The 20,368-nt window shown below is 34.2% G+C and overlaps 1 protein-coding gene across 6 annotated transcripts in view; it reads left to right on the top strand.

Annotated features, from left to right (window-relative positions):
- FMN1 (formin 1) overlaps window positions 1-20,368 on the top strand; it is a 175,196-nt gene that overhangs the window by 66,555 nt on the left and 88,273 nt on the right. For all 6 annotated transcript variants that reach the window (XM_071427034.1, XM_071427035.1, XM_071427032.1 and 3 more), the window contains 2 exons: window positions 805-866; window positions 17,746-18,515. In XM_071427034.1, the coding sequence (XP_071283135.1) occupies window positions 805-866; window positions 17,746-18,515 (832 nt within the window). The remainder of the gene's footprint in view (window positions 1-804; window positions 867-17,745; window positions 18,516-20,368) is intronic.

The raw sequence follows: 20,368 nt of genomic DNA, 5'->3' as shown, positions 1-20,368 counted from the left end.
TTTCTTCATCTGGCCAAATGCAGGCATGGTATGGATTAAGGGGAACCATAGAGGTGGTCCTAGAGGTTTCATAAATCTATGCCATCACTAAACCTGCATGATCAATGCCTGGCCTCCTCATTTTTTTCACTGCTGCTTTAAATTTCTCTGGCTTTCAGTTTCATGCCTTTGGATTTTATTGTATTCTTGCTAAATGGCAGAGCTATCCTGTATGTCATTCACAGTATTCTGTACTTAAACTCTGTGATTATTCTTCATATGATAGAATTAAGAGAAAGAATCTTTGTTTCTCACTGCTTGGTACCTTCTAAGGTCTTCATTTGTATTTGTGATTGCTATTTTACCCAGTTTGACTGTGTATAGTGATTGTATGTTTGTCCATTTAAATCACTGTACTTGATGCATGTTGTTTTAGAATTCAGGTGAGGGTGTGTGTATGCATGCATGTGCATGTCATAATATCCTATCAGTTCTACATTTATTTGCAAAATAAGGCAAAACTATAGTTTCCTTTTGTTATTTCAGTCTGTCATGTTTTTTCCCCCATTTTCCCTTCTTAGCATGGAAGACCTCTGCTTTGTCCTCTTCTGTCAGAAACACCATGGAAAATCTGGTCATGTGGTCTTAGAAAAAAATGCTAATTACTGTGTTCAGATTTTCTTTTCCATCACCATCGCAAAAGGTCATTTATTTGAGAGCCTACACCTGCATTCTGGACCCAGTGGTGTTGTATGAAATATTCTATGCTGAAGATGGCACATTGTTTTCTGACTCTAAGGCAATCTACTTTTTTTATTTCTACAGAGTACCAAGCTGCCATTCTGCATTTAAAGAGGGAACACAAAGAAGAAATTGAAACATTAAAGGTATAGTTTTGTAATTATATATTTCCCTGTCTAGTGCATTTTACATATTTAAGTGTTGCAAATATACACTTTCTATCAAATGTTAAGAATTGAATCCTTTCTTTCTAGAAGTTGTTTTCAGTTGACTGCCAGCTCAGCTAAAATTAATTTTGTTAAAATCTATACCTGCACTCATAAATGATGTCTGAAAGCAGTTTTATTTGTTTCCTCTTTGTAGTTCTCCTTATTGTTGTTCTGTTAAATTCTTCCTCCTAACACAGCAGTGCAGTATTGGCACTGGTGTTTAACTGCTTACTCTTTCTCAGTGAAACATACTTCTGTAGAGGCAATTTTCTGTAATTTTAACAGGAAAATAAGCATGTGTGAGACTTTCTGAAGTTTAGTATTGAGCACTCTGTATTTCTGCTCTTTTAAAGTGTAAACTTGACCAACTAGTTATCAAAATCAGAAATAACACAGTTTAGTATTAGAACTCACTTTCCCTTGGCTGTGTTAAGTAAAGTGAAATATTACAATAGAGTGTTTTTATCATAAAAACAGGAATTTAAATGGCAGTATAACTGAATTTGGTGGTCACCCCTAGTTAAAATTACCAGCATCTTCCTTTTCTCACCAGTTATGATATATTCTTAAGTATAGCTGCACTGTGTTCTAATACAGGTTCCTATGCCAAATCGTTAGTGGTCATCAATTACAAAACATTCAGTATTTCCTTCATCATCATTAAAGCAAATAGAATGGAAAATAAACAGATTTACTAGCACGGGAATTCTGATAATCCAGTCCATTGATACATTAACTGTGTCATTAGGCAGATCACATTGTATAATGCAACGTATTGAAATTTACATTATAAAATTTCAGGGGGAACATAGAATGGGGAAATAAAATGGTGTCATGGTTTAATGTTATACTTTGTTGCATTTTATTCTTTAATGGTATAACAGAAAAATATGATGGTAAGTATCCCAACTATGGGAAATTCTTGGGTTAAATCTGATTTTATGCTATGCACTGAAGGAACCTACAGACAGGAATTTCTTTTAAGCAGCTCTTTTGCAAATGGATCCAAACTCCTTATGAGGTGTTTATGAAGAAGGTTTGATTATCATACTTTCTCTGCAGAAGGTTAGGAGTAGATCCTTGGTCTTTGTTATTCTTAAAAGGCCTAGAGAAATGTTAAGAATTATGGAAGTTATATATATGGGAAAGTTCTCAAAATATTACTGAATTGTCCTCTGAAAGTGAAAGTAAGCAACATTATCTAGGTTCTGTTCCTTGAAACCTGTATATATTGGCTTACAAGTGAGTGATACTTTTATTCTTTAGCATTAGAAAGTGCCCTGTACTTTTGTTCTGTTTCTTATTGTAGGGTTTTTTTCTTGAGTATGTGAACAGGAATTCCAGATTGTTTTTAATTCTTCAATATTTGTTATCACTGTGTTAATTTCCTATAAACTTTATACAGAATACGCAGAGTGCAGCCAGGGCTTTACCCGTACCACTAGTTTCTGGGGGTTGGTGCTGAATCTATGAGACTGAGGTTTCTGTGAATGCAGCAGTCTTGAAAGATGCACAACAATCACTGGGTAGGGAGGGCATATGACTGTACTGTATTTCATTTTGCCATCTTTATGTTATCACCAAAACTTGAAGCTTTGTTCTTTTTTTTTTATATCACTTGAATTCAGTTTTTGTCATGTGTATACTTATAAAGATTATAACATGTATTACACCAAGTCAATTACTTATGAATCTGCACCATCTCTTCTTGCATGACAATCTGCATAACACTTAACTCTTGAAGGGTTAATTAATGTATATAATTCAACTGAATCATCCACATGAAAGTAATGTCTAAAATGGGTGATGCTATTGCTGCATTCAAAGGATTTCTTGAATTTTTCACTTAATGTTAACAAAATACTGAATAATATAGTTTAAAGACATGGAACGATTTCTGTTCTGTGCTGTTAAGTGTTTTGCTTTCCCTGCTCTTGCCACTAGATGTCAGCTGAGTCTTTCAGAAGAAGTTCCCAAAAAACGTGTTCTTGTTTCATACTTCCTTCTAAACTGAGTCTGGTGACATCCTGCCCACTGTTTGTGTATCTGTTTTAGTTTTAGGTCAGAAATTATCTTGCACATTAAGAAACTAAATTGAAGTTGCTCAATCAATAAGTTGTAGCTGTCAACACCTTCATAGTATTTGTCCAGCAGAACCAAATCTTGAGTATCTAACAACCAACTAAGTAGATGACAACAACATAAATCAAAATAATGTAAATGGACTCCTGACTTCTGAAAGAAAGGAATTTACTTGAAGACAAAATTCTGTCTGCAGTGCTTAATATTTAACCCAATACATAGCTGCACAAGGGTGCGCCGTGCTTTTTTTTCCTGTAAGTTAAATTGATCAAATTAGTAAAAATTCAAGCATACATTCAAGCATACTTTTTCCCTAATGTCTCCATGTTGCCTTCAGAACAAACCTACCAAATGTCCCTCCATCTTTAGCTATGTGGGAGTTTAAGGGTGTTTTTGAAGATGGAAGGAAAGTCCTTAGCTGTCCTGTAACCCTGTACTGTATGCATGGATGTTTTTCTCCAACACAGATTGTTAGGCTTCCACCAGCTCACTAGATCTTTTATATATTTCCAAACTGAGAATATTAGTATCTTAATGTATTTCTATTACATAATAGTATTACATAATGCATGTCATATAATATAGTGTAAGAAATATTAATAGGTATTTGATAAAAAATTAGCTATAGCTAGCTATAAATTATTCATAAATAAATATTAAAAATTTCATTAAATATAATATAATAAAACCCTGGTTTTGCATCTCTTAAAATATCTCATGGCAAATTTTAGAAAGAAGTACCTGTATAGTTGCATCTATCACAGTTATGAATATCTTACTGAAGCTCAAGAAATAGTGAATGGCAATGCCCTTGGTATAAAGCTGCCCGTGGCATTACGAAAGAGCAAGCTGGCCTCATTTAGGGAAGAATGTATCATGAGGTGTTCATAGTGACCCTTGTGGCCTCCATGGTAATGTTTGCATTTTTGCTTTTTTTGTGAAGGTTCTAAGAGCTGAAATGCAGAAGTGGGTAGAAAGTAATTTCCTTTTCACAGAACTTCCTTAACTTTGAAAACTATTTCATATCCTAAATTGAGGTTAAAGACCAGTGCCTCAAAGTGCCCCAGAAAACATTGAAAAATGTGGAAGAAAAAGGAATGTGAAAGGAAAAGTCATAGCACCAGTCAAAATTATCTGATAATTTAAAGATAATTTATTTTTATTTTGTTGTGAGACCACAAAGGCATAAAAACATTTAGGGTTTTATTAAGTAATAAAACTCTAGCTCTATTATGACCATGTCATTCTTTTACAAATCTGTTTTTTCATGTCTAACTAATACTTCCTATGTTCTTTCTTGTCTCTTTGTCTTTTCACCTTCCCATTTGTTTTTTCCTTGTGGTCAGTATGCTTCCATTTATGAATGCTTCCATTGCTCTTTAATTATGACATGAGTACAACAAAAGGTGCTGCTTCTCTCTGCAACATTTTGGAATTTTTAATTCAGCTGTGGGAGGCAATGGTGAATAGTGTTGAAAGCTCTTGTATGCCAGAAAGCTTATCAAAATACCTCTTTATAGAATTGGGTGATCTCAGTTTTATTTTGGCAATTTAAAATGTCTTTTACTTAGATGTCAAAGTAAAATTTAATTTCGGCTTCAGAACATACATCACAAATTGGATGTTTTAACACCAAATGAAAACATCTTACACTATTTTAGTTTGTCTAAATCTTCTTTTTCTATAGGTAGACTATTATAACAAACTGGAATACTTTTGAGCAGATTAAATTGAAAGAAATCTGACCTGGATGCTCTTAAGGATTTTTATTATTCCTTTCTGGAGAAAAAGAATTTTTCCCCCCACAGTTTTGTTTGTGCATATGTGAATTCTTGCATGGGCTAGGGATATCATGATTTGTCAAAAGTCACTATGTTTTAAAATCTGCTATTAGCATATGGAGTCCAATGATTAATAGTGTTGAAAGCTTTAATATGCCACAGTACTTATAAAACCCAAAACTTTTTAATATATGTGGATATATGCTGACTTTGTTAACAAGGTTCTGCTTCAGGATGAGATTGTTGTTTTAACATTTACAAGATGAAATGCATCCATAAGGTGGCTGGTTGCTTTGAATGTTCTCTGTTATATTTTTGTATTCCGGCATGCACATACAGAAGAAAATCTGTATCATGTATGCTTCTCTCTCTGGTGGTGCTGCAGCTCAAAGGAGCAGCCAAGGTCAGCAAGGGTTTATTAGTCAGTCTTTCCTAATGAGCTGTTCAGGCTTTTCAGCATTTCCATGTGGTGAACTGATGAAGGTCTCCCAGCTTGTGGTTAATTATTGATACTAATCTTGCCTAACTTGAAATGTTTCAGTCTTTCAACTGCTAAATGTATGGTTGCACCACTGTGTGTGTACTGCATGCCTTTATGAATCTTCTTCTTGGTTACTTAGTCCTCTTGAAGGAGTTCTCCCTGTTCACTGCAGAGCCTCTCTGCAATGCAAGAAAGGAAAAAATGTCAAGATTTAAAAAAGCATAAAAGTTACGAGAAAAAAGAGACTGAACTCCTATGAAATTGTATTAAAATACCAATTTCAGAACTCCTAAGGCTGCCAGACAATGGCAGCAACATTATCTTTGAAGTTTGCATTTCCTAAAATAGTAAAATTCCAGCAGGAAAAAAAAATTTCCTGAACTGAAAAATTTGCATAGCCATTGCTATAGAAGGTAAAGTGGCAGACTAGGGAACAAAGAACAGGAGCAATAAAACAGTAACTTTTTTCAGCAAACAGCACTAAGTCTCTTTGGAACCACTTGACAATTTCATCTTCTTTCAGAAATGAAGCTTGAAATTATTCTTTATGTTGTGTGAAGGTATTCCCCAGTTAGTTAATATTTTAAAAATCTGCACATTACAATTTCAAATCATACTCTATAATAAAATTATTGATGAAATTTTAAGCATTCCTGCTGTGCTCTGATACTTACAGTAAACAAAATTTTCTTATTCTTCTCCTCCATTTGTTGTATTTTTGATGCAATGTATGCTTCTCATTATTATTTTCTTTTAACAATATGTTTACATTGTTAATATTTTCTTATCAGATAGTTTGAATATCCCAGAAGATTCTTCTTTCATTGTGTTGTGGGTTTTTTTCAATATGGCTGCTTGCCATATTGCCATTCTGTTATTTTCAATGCAATTTCACTGTGAGACTTGGATTGTTTAAACTTCATGTCAGCTGCAGAATGCTGTTAATTACACATGTTGATCCAAGGATTCTCCTGCTTATTTAAGAAATTACCACAGACCATATTCCCTAGATTGAAAACAGTGAAAATCTCTTTAACTCTATTTCAGCACATGGACATGGTAGTACATAGTTAAAATGTGCATAGGGCAGGACAATTTATAGCATTTGAAAATCAGCAAGAATGAGTTCTTGCTCAAATTTAAACACATTACAAAAAATTCTGCTTAGTTAGGGCTAAAACAAAACTCTTAACGTTCCTTATAACCTGCTGCATTTTTCGTAGTTTATGGAAGTTAATTTGTCTCAACACCTTGCCTTGAATAAACATGTTAAGTACTCAGGAGAATAAAGTAGAGAGCACACTTTACAATAGGACATTTTTTTTTCACAGATATTGAAGATCTCTGTAACATAGGAAACAACTGTATGCAAGAGAAATTAACTGAAGTGTCATAATGGAATTATAAAAGCCATTAAAAATTAGGTAGTATCAAAGTTACCATTTTAGTTTTGAAAACATGTACCCTATGCTTTCTTGCAAAAATTATCCGCACTTTGAAATTTACTACACCAGATATTTGTTTAAATCTAGTATAGTTTTTTTTTTTTTTTTTATTAAATGTGTAATAGTCTGTTCTTAAAAAACTCTGGCTCTAATATTCCTGATTTTAACAGGACAGGGACAGATTTGTCAAGGATGAGCATTTTGCCAATAAGGGAAAATCTGTCTGAAATTGGAGGTTAAATTTTTAAAAATAAAACTATTTTTTCTCATGTTCTGTAAAGAACCTGATTTTAGCAGCTTTTGACTTTGCAAATCTGGTGATCACTGATTACATCTTCTGGTGTTGAAAAAACTTTCAATTGCCATTTCCACAAAGCCACCAAAGTTGTTATAAAATAACACTGGGTCAAAACTAAGTTCCACCGATTAATGGTTGACACAAGTTACTCTTGATTAGGTGGGGATCACCCTTCAGAGAATGCTTTCAAAATGAAAGTCTTGTCTCCTGACCGTCTTATTGATGGTTAGGCAATGAAAGAAAAGCCACTGGAAAGCAAAGCAGACAATCAGAGCTGGACATGTGTATGAGATGTGAAAGGTGCAATTTCAGGTAAAAAACAGTGAGTAGAGATACTAGGACTGGCAGTCCTTATAGCATACACTGTACTAGAGGCACTACACTGGCAAGGTGAAGGGCAAAAGAGGTAGCCTGGAAATTAGGACAGAAAACGGTAGGAGATAGATTGCAAAGACTTTGGTCTAGGCATCACAATACAAGTTTTACTTATATGTGGGCAGGATTCTCCAGAATATGTGTCCTGGAATGAATACAGTCCCTTCAGTATTTGATGTTAATTTTGTTGGTCAGTAAGCAATACCCTCCCTTGCTTTATTAGTCAAGATTTGATCTGAATATAAGTCATTTCATTATAGTTTTTTCTACCATCATAAGTTTTAATTTTAGGATGTTTAAGTATAAACTGGACTTTACAATATGTGTTAGGATTGGCATGTAATATTATTATTCACGGACCTAAGGTTTAACAGATTTATTGGGATGCTTACATTTGCAAAAATGTTCAATCACAGTTCATTTTTAACTTACTTTGCAACTACATGATGAGTCCCAGAATCTTAAGATAGTTTTTTGTAAAAGAAGGTATATCATTGGTGACTGCTTGAGGAAAACTGACTAAAATGACCTGTGACTCATCTTGCAGCAGGAATTTTGCAGTTTGAACAAGTGTAGAATCTGTTTTTCCAGGTCAGCATTATCAGGCCTTTTCTATACTGGTATTGTTTCTCTTTCTGAGGGTCCACACTTTGTTCTTACATACCTTTCAACTTCAGCACACACAATGCAAAAGTCTTAAAAGCTGGCTGCTTTTCATTATTGAATTTTTAACTTTTGTCTGGAATATCTCCCATTGTGTTCACTGAATGAGGTACTAGTTCTGTCGAAGAGAAAGTTTCTGCATAGCTGCACAACATGGAAGCATTGGTGGAAAGGGATAAAATTAAGATTGTTCTGATTGCTCCCTTTTGAGTAATCGACAAAGGCTGTTTTTTCTGAGACTTTTTCTTCTGCAATATTTTCTTCAAATTTTATAATTGGAATGTCTAGAGTAGTGTGGTGATGCATAATTAGTCTGCAGTATATGTTAGTTTAAAATAGGTGTGTCTTTTACACAAATACAGAGTCATTTCCATAATTGATGTTATACTTCTCTTTATCCATGTAGAATCTCTTTTTGTTTTGATTGCCCATGAGAACACTATTTTGGTAGAGAGACTAATCATCTCTAAAAATTCTCAAAACGTTTAGACAAAAGTTATGTTCATTATGAAGAATGAAAATTGTTAGTTTGTAAAAGTGTAGCTACTTTTTTTTTCTTCTCATGACACTATTTGACTGAATAATTCCTGTTGAGAAGTATTCATTGCTGCTCATTTTCTTTCTATAGATATGTAATTTTATCTTCGGTTGCTGTTTTCCATGTGCTTTACTAATAATGCTTTTTGCTTCAGCTTTTACTTAATTCAAATAATTGGTTGCAACTTAGCAACATATATATCTTTGCTTTCCTATATAGTTAAAAAGCTTTGTTATAATGGCTGAACTTGTAGCCTGGTTGCCAAAGAAATTAGCTCTTTATATGGTGAAGCAATGTTGACAGTAAACTCTCCTTTCCATCTCCTTCCCAAAAGAAAAGGAAGAAAAGTGAAGAAAAACAAGGTTGCATTACAATTCTGGCAACATCAGCCACACTAATAAAATCAAATTCAATGTTGGTTTACGACTTTGAATTTATGTGACTGCACAGGATCAAAGGATTTGTATCCCACTGGACTGCAAGGTCTATAGTTCATGGCAAAAAACCTCATCAAAAAGAACATTTTAGTAGTAGGGCTTTTCATTTTAATCAGCCACAGTAATAAAAAAGCTGTTAGGTGTCCAAAAACATTCTCCCAAGATCAGAGACAACTTGCTCTCTACTACAATCAGTTTTCTTATTGGATCCATACTGCCTCTGTAGTTTTTGTCACTGAAACTTCATCTTCAACTTGTTTTCAGCCATTTTTTGCATTGCTTTCACATTTTACGTGCCAGATGTAAAATATGCCACATCATCATGTAATTCCCTGGCAATTGAGAAATACTGTAGCTTATCTCAAGTAAATTATCATCAAAACAAATAATTCATATAGAATTTTAATTATCAGTCTATATTTCTACATATTGTATTTTAAAGTATTTTATTAGCAATGTTCAGGGTATTTTTTCCTCATTGCCTATAATCTTCTGAACACCACCACAGAGAATAGGTATCAGTGTTTTTGTGTGCATAGTAACTGAGGCTGTCCTAAGACTATGGTGACAGCTGCAAGTGAGAAGTAGAGTAAGATAGTAACTACAAAGTTTGTGATAGGAAGGGAATGTTTGGATTTTGCATGTTAACTGGTCATGGTCCTAGTTCAACAAAAGTTTGAAAATAATTTTTAGCTTATGGTGTGGTTTCATACTTTGATTACCTTTGTCTCAGAGAAATTGCATGCACTATATGATTTACATTTATTGGCGTGTTGCATGCTGAGTCACCTCATTCCATTCTGCAGAATTTAAATGTTTAGCAGAGTTTAACAATATTTAGATATTTTGCCAATTAAATTGTCCACAAAATTACGTTTTCCTGGAAATTTATAGGTTGGTGTCAATTTAGCTGGGTACCCATTTTTTACATATTATGTAGGATTTATTTTTCCTAGCATAAGCTATCTTGCATTTAGGAAGAATCAACACATAGTCACTTTCTATAAGGATTGTTAGCTTTTGAACAGCATGACAGGTAGCTGCTTCTTTTTGGCAAATTCTGGTGGGTGTGGTATTCCATTGTCTGGGAATTCACTGCTGCCTGAGATACATGCAGGCTTAAAGTGAGTTTTGTCATTGAATATTTTCATGGGTTGATGTTTTTAAAAGCATTTATTCAAATAAGAAACTTTAGTATTGGTGGGAATTTTATAGGTTAGCTACTGAACATTTAAAATCTACATAAAATGTTAAATTATCCATTGTTAATATTTATTTATTAATAAACTGAAATTTACCCCTTTAAGCATACATTGCTAACAGTTGGCTGTATTATGTATTATTTCATCTATTTTTTTAGAATTTTTTATCATTTGTCTCAAGAAATAACATTGTTAAGCGAATGTGCCTGTGGTAAGAAGTTAGTGAATCCAAGGCAGTAACAATTTTCTGTTTGATAGAAATCAAGAAGAATGTAGATTCCAGTGAGATGTCTCTGTAGGCACAAAGATTCCACAGTAGAGTACATCACTTACTGGGTGGTGAAGTGGACATAATAGGATTCTTAAATGTGGAGTGCACTGTGGAATACAATGAACATAATTAGAGATATTTTTCTATGTATTTGGATTCGTAATGCTTGCAGGATCTTGAAAGTTTACCAAGAAATTTCAGGGGCACATCAAGGGCTCTATCTGATTATTTCATTAGAAGTTATGGAGAAGTTTTTTCCCCTTTTTAATTGAGTTGATCTGAGTAAAGTGGTACATATGTAGGACAGCTGTAGAAAAAGAACTGGAGATGAGCTGGCACGAGCTATGTGTTGTATAACGAAGTTCTCCAAGTGATTTAATTTGTGCAATCTTAAATTGTTAGATGATGGTTCTTAACCATGAAAGGACTGAAGGAAGGATGTGTGTATGTGCAGGAAAGAAACAATACCTAAATTAATGTTACTTGACGGAAACATTTACAGAGCAGACACAAGATAATAAGGATGAGGAGCACAAACTTTATGGCATCCTGGAGATAACTGTGTGAAGAGCATGGAAAAGAGCACAGAACATTAAGAGATAATGGAAGGTCCACAGAGAGCAGCGAGAGAAGATGCTGGAGCTTAAAAGAATACAGGAATTTCTGCAGCCCATAATGAAAGGGGCAGTTTGTATCTTGTACAGAATAGTCTCTTAAAATACATAGTCCTGGTCAGCAAATATCTAGAGTGTCCTTGTCTCATAGATCTGCTTTGCATGGCTGTTCATACTCTTTGGAGAGTGATAAAAGTGGAAATGTGTTTGTTACCTTCTACTTAGGAGGTCACTGGAAACTTATCACTAGTGAGAAAGAATCAGAATCCCAAAGTCATAGAATATGCTAAGTTGTAGGGACCCATGAGGATCATCGGATTCAGCTCCTGGCCCTGCCTAGAGCACCCAAGGGTCATTCCATGTGCCTGATTCAATTCCTGTACCCACTGTATTCTACTGTCAGCCTTTGGCCAGTTTATTTGTACATATTGAGTCTAGTGGATCTATAAGGACAATGAGTAAGAAATAGCCGGGGGTTTTGTTTGTTTGTTGTCTCAACTACTTTTGCTACATTTCCTCTATAAAGCTATGTATTTATTATTTTTAAATTGGAAAGAGAATTGGACTCTATGCATTGGCTACATTAATATTTAGAGATCTAGGATTGTTTGAAAGAGTTCAGTCATTACTTTTTTATTTTGAGGTGTAGGAACAATTCTTACTGTGTGCCCTTGACAGTGATGGTATACCATATGTAACTGTTATGTTTGTTGAGGTATTTGTTAGAGAGGAATTTTGATTTTTATGTAAACTGGCATGGGTTTAACTTTTTTTTTCCCTGTGGAGAAATCCTTTGCTAAATCTCTGATTGTTGTTAAAATTTAAAACAAATGTATGTTTTTTCAAGGACACAGATTCACCAAAAAAGAGCTTCTTTTCTTTTGTAAACACAATAGAAGAATAAAAAAGTGTGAACTCTTCCAAAAACTGAAGATTAAATTATTTAGAATGAACAAAACCAAGTTAGAGGCTCTCTGTGAAAAATTTCTTTTCCTCTCTTTTCTGTGCACACTACTTTAATGGCCAAAATACTATTAAGAAAAAAAGCTGTAAAGTATATTAAAAAAAGCTTTTAATTGGCAACTCAGTAATTCTTGTCTTTTTTTTTCCTTTTTTTTTCCTTTTTCCTTTTTTAATATCCTCCTCTCTAGAAAATAGCCACATCTCCTGACTATATCCCTTGATACTTTGTGTCTTCTTTCTTCCCACTTTTTTTATTTTCATGGCTTGGCATAAGTAACTAATTAGATGTAACAATCACTGTATAAAAGTCAGAGAAGGGAATAAAATCAAGCTCACTTTCTCCCTAATATGTTATTTTTCCACTCTAATTAGAGTAAAAACTTGTAAAAGTGTGTGTTTCTCAGTTAAAGAAGAGGTCTGTCTCTGATATACCTAGCACAGCTTTATTCATTAAATATGTGTCATTTTTACACAGTCACTTTTCAGAGTAGAATTACACTGTAAACGCTTGGGAAAAAGTATTAGGCATTGACAGTGAGCATGAACTTGCTAGTTTCAAAGCAAAAGTTCTGCATATTGCTTGTTCTGAACAGTATTTTAGGGATTATTTTTTTATGATTTACTGTTAAAATTCTCAGGATTTTTAAACATTTTTGGTGCAAATAAGTCTGGACTAATAAGTTAGCAACTGTTTTTTGAATGTAGATGGCTGTAAATTTATACTTTCCTTGTGTTCATACATACAAATTGTTCCACAGCTATTCATATTAGAGCAGTTCTGTGTCATGGTTAAAAGTTTTTGTTCACATAAAATCACATCATATAAAGCAGTGAAACAACAAAAAATATACTTCAGTTGATTGCATTTAATTGACTGTAATTTACTATATTGACCGTATGAAATGAGACTGTAATCTTTCTCTCACATATCAGAGCACAGTGAAAAGCTGTCACATTGGTTTTGAGATTTGTCCATGTCAATCCACATTAAAGACATTTAGACAACCTGTTGGTTACATGAATGAGAGGATTTAGTCTTTTTCTTTTGTGAAAGAAAAAGACTTTTAATTTATGATTTGTCATCTGATACTGTAATGGTTAATGACAGTATTGTACATGGATTCAATAATTGGAATTTTTCTTCCTTGAGCATATGCTTCATCATTTCCTAGGTCCTGTGGGACCAAGGCCGAGTTGTTGGCATTGTCAGAAAATATAATTTGCCCTTTTTCTGTGTTGTGTCAAGTCACTTAGCAGGTGCCAAAAAGAGGTCACTGGAGACATACACCAGAGGGATGGGTGTAAAGGGAGAATACAGGAAGACAGTAGAAAGCCAATCCAAGCACTCCTGTTGTTTTCCAGGTTACAGTGTATTAGTATTTTTGGATATTTAAATAATCCTCTTACATGTATTTTAGTAATGAGAGGTCTTTATTTTTTTAGGGATGGCTTTTATTTTACCCATTAACAGAAGTACTTTTTTTAGGCAGAGGGTAACACAGGCCTTCTAAGCTTAAATATAAATGTCTGTGTTTGAGAGATCTGAGAGTCAGCTGGGATCACTTGCTTGGTGAACTGGTTTTACCCAAGGAAAATGGATCCTGTCCATTTCAATGGCAGATACCAGACAAATCTCAACAAATTAAAGAAACTGATTTGTAAGTACAACTGCACTAATGAGTCTTGAAAAGCAAAATAGGCAAGAACCTTCTTTAGTTAGAATCAGAGGTGAAAAAAAGCCTGCATTCCAAGCAAGAGCAGATTTGGAAGCAAAAGACATTTTATCAAGGAGGATAGACAGAACTGCCTCTTTATTCAGCCTCTTCAAAATGGGTATTGGGTGGAAGCAGAGAGCCGTGGAAGAAAGGAAAATGAGGTACATTAGCCAGGAAGGCCAGTTTTAGACTTCAGAATAGAAAAGGGCATTTGACAATACTCAAGCTGAATCACGTCTTGCAAAGGAAATTTAAGGGTTCACTGAAAGTATTTTTCAGCAGTGGAAACAGAAAAGAACTAAGGAAACAAGGGGAGCATTATCCAGTAAGGGTGAGGTGGAGACAAAAAGCATTGTTGATTTAACCTAGAAAATTAAGACCAAATGAGCTGCCCCGAATTTCAATAGCAGTGGTCATGAACACAGGGACAGAATTTTTCTTAAACTGAAAAAACACACAGCTTTTAGTACTGAATAAAGCACAAAGATTACTTTTTTTGCATATGACAATTCTTTTTATCCTAATACAGAGTTGACTCAATGAGTCTGTGATGTGCTGTCCTTTGCAGATCCTTTCCTCATAGAATGGCCACGCCACTGATCAATCCCTTCTGTGGCTATGTACACTGCAGCCCTCTTTCTTGGATTGCAGCATGTATTTTCATACTGTTTCCTTGTCTGATAGAATTATTGTGAATTCTGAATTTTAACTGTGTACTTTAGCGTAATAGCAAAATATCATTTGCCTATTTATTATTGACAATTAATGCAAGAAAGATTGTGCCAAAGTAAGGAAACTTTTTTCAGTAGCACATTGCTGTGTGAATTAGACTTAAGATACTGATGAGATACTTTCAAATTGAGGATTGAAATCTGATTTCAGCACATTAGGGCTTTTTCTTTTAAGCTAGCAGTATGAAGAAAAAATAGTAATAAGGCTTTATTGAAACATTCATGCTTCAAATATGGTATTTTTAGAAGTAACCTGGGAAAAATATGTATCTACTTTCATGGAAATTTAGGCAGCTGTATCAATTCTATGTGTGTGTGTACAGGAGAGAGAGTAATATGTCAGTGGCTGACTGGCAAGAGTCACTGATACAATGGAAAGCCAGAGAACCTCAGTAGACCAGGGCTTGAGGGCTTAATTTGATACTCTCTGAAAAAGCATATTATTGCTGCAAGAAAATGAAATGGTCAGGGGAATAGAAATATGTTCCTTGCAATAGTTTATTTGGTATTGAATGTAGCTATACAATCCAGATTTCTCAAATGAGTGCTGCTGGGAAGCAAGCAACCAGGCTTCTATACCAGTCAGCAAAGTGGCAAATGCAGTTTTCAAATGAAAAGAAATATATCTAAAGCTTACTGGTGAACATCTCCCACATTGTTCTTTGTAGTCTTGCTTTCATTTTATACAGCAATTTTTACAGAAATTTTCTTTGATAGGATTCAAAATCCTCTACCCTTCAGAAATAATGTTCATTCATGTATATAAGCTTTAGTTTCATCTGCCTTCTATTATCTTCTGCCCCTCCAGCCTTCCTCCCATAACTTCCTTCCATCAAATTCCTTGTTTCCTGCTGAAATATTTTTACATTTCATCTTGCCTAAGATAGTTGTGACCAAACTACTACATTTTGATGATGTTTGCTCTCCATTCGATTTATCATATGACTTTAGAGCATTTTATCTAATTTTAAGAAATATTTTCCAGGAAGCAGACCTTTATTAAGAATATGTATGTATTTTTATGCATATATATAAAAAATAGCACATATTCATATTCATATTCTTGAAACTGGTTGAAAGTATTATCATAGGTATATAAGGTAATCTTACTTTGGTGAAGAAGACTTACTTTGACATGAAAAGTAATTAAAATAAAATTGGTTTCTTACTTATTACTAAATAGAAATATTACTTATTTTTTGTTATTACTAATGCTTAGTGTTTTTAGCTTTAATTCTTGTTTATAGGGTTTTTTCAAGCTACAGAAAATAATTCTGAAAACATGCAAGTTTTATTCTTTTTCTTGCTTTTCATTCTTTCACCTCAAATATAATTTTGACTTTAAACTACCAATTTTATATTGTAAATTAAAACTGGAGATCTGTATTTGGAGAGGCTTATACTACTAACACAGTTGCTTTTATGCCCATTTAAACGTAATAAATAGTTTTGTTAGATGCTGTGCTTCTTTTACAGTGTGTTTTTAAGGTGGCTTCAGATTTACTGCTGGGAAAATCTTTAACGTTCAAAGTAAATTGTTCTGTGAGGGAGTTTTTGATGTCCAATAGGAGCAAAGCACTATGATAAAAAAACTCCAGTTAAATTCCTTAAGGCAAACTTACTTCATTACCTCATTTATGGATCAGTATGCCAAGTTTAAAAAGAAAGGCAATTTCGTTGGAGCAATTCAAATGGCAGAAAATCTTGTGATAGTTGAATTGAACTAATAATAAAGATGAGTGCCAATAGAGTAATAGTAGGAAAAGGAAGAAAGCTAAGTAAATGTATTGTTATACATATTTGTTCTGAGTCATCTATAAAACTAACCAAAATTGGGTTGTTTCCAATGCAAATTTGTTTGATTCTCTCTGTAAGACTTCAAACTTGATTTCCTACCTTTACACTTGCCTGTGTAAAGGAGCATTTTATACCCAGTGTGTTCAGACTGTTTACTTTGGATTTTATCCTACAAAACTGATTAGAATCCAAGCTGACCATACTCCTGTAAGTATGAGTATCTTGTTTGCATATCTAGTCAAACTTCATTTCACAATATAAACCCACAACTATTACATTATATTTGCCATGTTGAGCTACAGATATGTGACTTGGATGCACATTACTTAATGCTATAAACTAGTAGCTCTGTGCTAATACTCAAGTTGGAATGGTAAATAGGGAGTCCTGTGTTGCCACTTCCGACAAGCACTTCATGGGAATTTTAAGTGTAAATTCCTGTGCCTGTAGGAATTTGAGAAAATCACAGTTTATTAGCTGTTTCTGTTATGAGGTTGGCTTCCCTTTTGTAGAGGGATCCTGGAAGAACCATGAAAAACTCTCTTTCAGGAGTCATTGCCTTGCAAAGAATCATGGTAATATCAGCCAGCTGTCTGATAGTATCATGGCATAACAGAAAATTACTTGCAGGGACCTGATAACCTGGAATAGCAGTATTGGATTGTATTGGATTTTTTAAAGGAAATATTTCTGTGCCAAGTGTTTTGTATCTTTCTGACATATAGTAAGAAAAGTGGGGTTTTTTCCTTACTTACTTACTTAGTCTTTATTCGCTTGGTTCTAATATTTATTTTCCTGAATTGTAGATTAAAATATATCTGGAAGAAATGAAATTTTAATCTAATTGCAGAGATAAACTTGAAGAATTTATGTGTACCTCTGTGAATTTTATTGATGATAAATGATAAAATAAGATATTACTTTATTTAATGTTTTATCTTGAATGAATGTCAACCTCTGTTGTGTTTAATCTATTTTTTACTTCCCAACATGTTATCTCTCTATATATGTATATATGACATATAAATGAAATTAAATAAGCAATAAACTCATGTCATTAAATAGAATAACATTTGAAACAGCTACCTTTTTTCCATAATATACCATTAATTATTGCATTGAGTTAAAAACCGGTAAGTCTGCTTAAAGATAAGGTACAACTTAAAATTTGCCCAAATTGATGTTCTGGATTTTTCCTTACAAAATATATTTTGTTGAAAGACACCTCACTTACATTTCTTAAAGATTAGTAATTGTTCAGTTCTATAATAGCTTGCAATAAAACCATTTAGAACTGGGAAAGAGAAGTGTTTCCCATTTCGATTAAGAACATAGTTCAAATGTGAAGATTTTTAACAGACTACGAAATAAACACTTCAAAAAATATTTGCACTAAGGGTGTTTTTTTCTTGTTGCTCTGCAGTCTCAGTTTGAACTCAGGGTATTCCATATTCGTGGAGAACATGCTGTCTCAACTGCTCAGCTTGAGGAAACCATTGCACATCTGAAGAATGAACTTGATAATAAATTAAACAGAAGAAATGAAAAAGCAAAGGATATTGGTGTTTCTACTGAAGATGATAACCCACCAAAGGCATACCGAAATGTATGTATACAGACTGACAGAGAAACTTTTATAAAGCCTAGTGAAGAAGAAAACAGAGCTGTGAAAAATAACCAAATAGTACCCAAAAAGCTTAATATTTCTTCTTTGACACATAGTATATCTGCCCAAAGTGAAAATAAGGACAATTACAATGTACAGTCATCAGAAAGTGTCTTGTCTTGTCAACCAAAACAAATGCTGCCTCCACCACCACCACCACCACCTCCTCCCCTTCCTGATTCTTCGCTGTCTGCTGTAGTTCCTCCACCACCACCTTTGCCAATGGGTCCGGCTTCACTGACATCTCAGTTTGGATCTCATCCACCGCTGCCACCTCCACTTTCTGAAGGCTGTAGGGATTTTCAGGCACCACCACCACCGCCACCCCCACCGCTTCCGGGGCTGGGACCTCCTGTTCCTCCTCCACTGCCTGGATCTGGGTTACCTCCACCCCCTCCACCTCCTGGGCCTGGGTTCTTTTTTAATAGCACTTTATCTTCAAACCAAGGTCCTCGAAAACCTGCCATTGAACCTGGCCGTCCCATGAAGCCTTTGTACTGGACACGAATACAATTGCAAGATAACAGGTAAAATATACTTACTTGGACTTGAGCTGCTGCTTACAGGTCAGTGTAGAGACATGGAATTTACATAATTCTAGAATAAAACCTGAATCAGTTCTAGAAGTCTGAAAAAATAAGTTGTTTTAAAATATCATATTTAAATTAAAATTATATGTATTATAAATGAAAACTTTTTGCATCATAACAAAAACATGTTTTATTTGGGCTTTTTCTCCCAATAATTCAAGCGCTGCATGGATAACTATAGTGACAGAGTGCTTCCCAGATTTAGCACTAAAGTGTAAAAGGGTAGCCAAGAGATTAGACAGATTTTTTTTTCTTAAAATTAAGTCTGTGTTTGCATTAGAATTGAAATGTTAAAGTTTGGTCAGGTAAGAATTTAGTTTCATTCTTGTTTTCCAGTCACTTTGTGATCCATTCTCCAGAGAACTATATTGTGTCATCCTCTGTGATTCCAGTTCTAGAAACTGGAAACAGTTAAACTGGAACCTAACCTCTGTGCATAAGTCTGTCAGGGCAGGAAAAATAAAGCATATGTGTAAATATATGCAGCTCAGCAACCTGCAGCATGAAGTGTCCATTAGGGACAAGTCTCAGTACTGATGGAGACCTCTACAGCTTTAAAAAAAAACAGATATAAAATTTTAAAAAGAATATCCTCCTTACTGTGATTTAGTGCAGGGATAGAATCCCAGATGTGTTTGAGGGAGGGATGCCATCCAGAGGGATCCTGATATGCTTGAGTAGTGGGACTGCAAACAAGTCCAAGTGCAAGATCTTGTACCTGAGTTGGGGCTCCCAGTATCAGTAAAATCTGTAATTAGAGGAGGTAGATTTAGGTAGAATATAAGTAAGAAATTCTTTACTGTGGGAGTGATGAGGCACTGAAAGGTTTCCAAGACGACCTGCAGATGCCTCTTTTTTGAAAGTGTTTAAGGCCAGATAGGATGGGGCCCTGCACAGGCTGGTCTAGTGGAGGTTGTCCCTGCCCATGGGAAGGGGTTGGAATGAGATTATCTTCAAGGTTCTTTCAATCCAGGTAATTCTGTGGTTCTATAACAGTGTTCTAGTAGAATACATCAAATCCAAAGTTATAACAAAATACGCTGTTTTGTCAATTAGTTTGGAAGGGGTCATTTGGTGAACAGACATAAATAAGCATTTTTGGCCAGATTTTTTTGAAATTATCCTACAGTCTTTGTTTATGCTACCTGTTTCTTTAGCTGACAGGAGAAAAGCGGTTCTCCCAGTCAAACTTTCTGAACCAGCATTAGTACCTTACTGCCACAGTTACTCAGCTGCTCTTTTTGGATTTGACTGATATTGACTTTCCTTCTCGTGTTTATTACTGTAATATGGAGCTCATTAGGAGGCATGGATCAAAAAGGATTTTTGGGGGATGCCTAAGTGACACAGACTATTTTATTTTAATGAAGAGTTGTTCCTTAATTCAGGTCCCGTATTAATGCAAGTAATAAAATTACGTTATTATTGGGATCTTAAAGTTCAAAACCGTTATTATCTGTGTTCAAAATAATGTTAGCCTAGCAGCAGTTACCAAGATGCTAAATTTAAATATTTTAATAAGCTAAATTATATTACTATAGCCATAATGCATCATAATATATGCTATACAGTATATACACACACTATATTACTTATTATTATTATATTATTATTGTTATATTATATTATTAATACAATATACTGTTCATTTTTCGAAATTATTATAGTTTATTTATTCTGTAACATGATTTTTATAAATTATGTATTTATTTAAATTATTTAGTATTATAATATTTTATTTTCAGGTTTCTCTATTATATTTAAACATATTTGAAGTAAATATCTGCAAT

The sequence above is a fragment of the Agelaius tricolor genome, unplaced genomic scaffold (assembly GCF_023055355.1).
Source record: "Agelaius tricolor isolate 1412-34295 unplaced genomic scaffold, bAgeTri1.0.p SCAF_5, whole genome shotgun sequence".
Taxonomy (NCBI): Eukaryota; Metazoa; Chordata; class Aves; order Passeriformes; family Icteridae; genus Agelaius; species Agelaius tricolor.
Note: the sequence above shows the minus strand (reverse complement) of the source record. Positions and strands in the feature narration are given on the sequence as shown.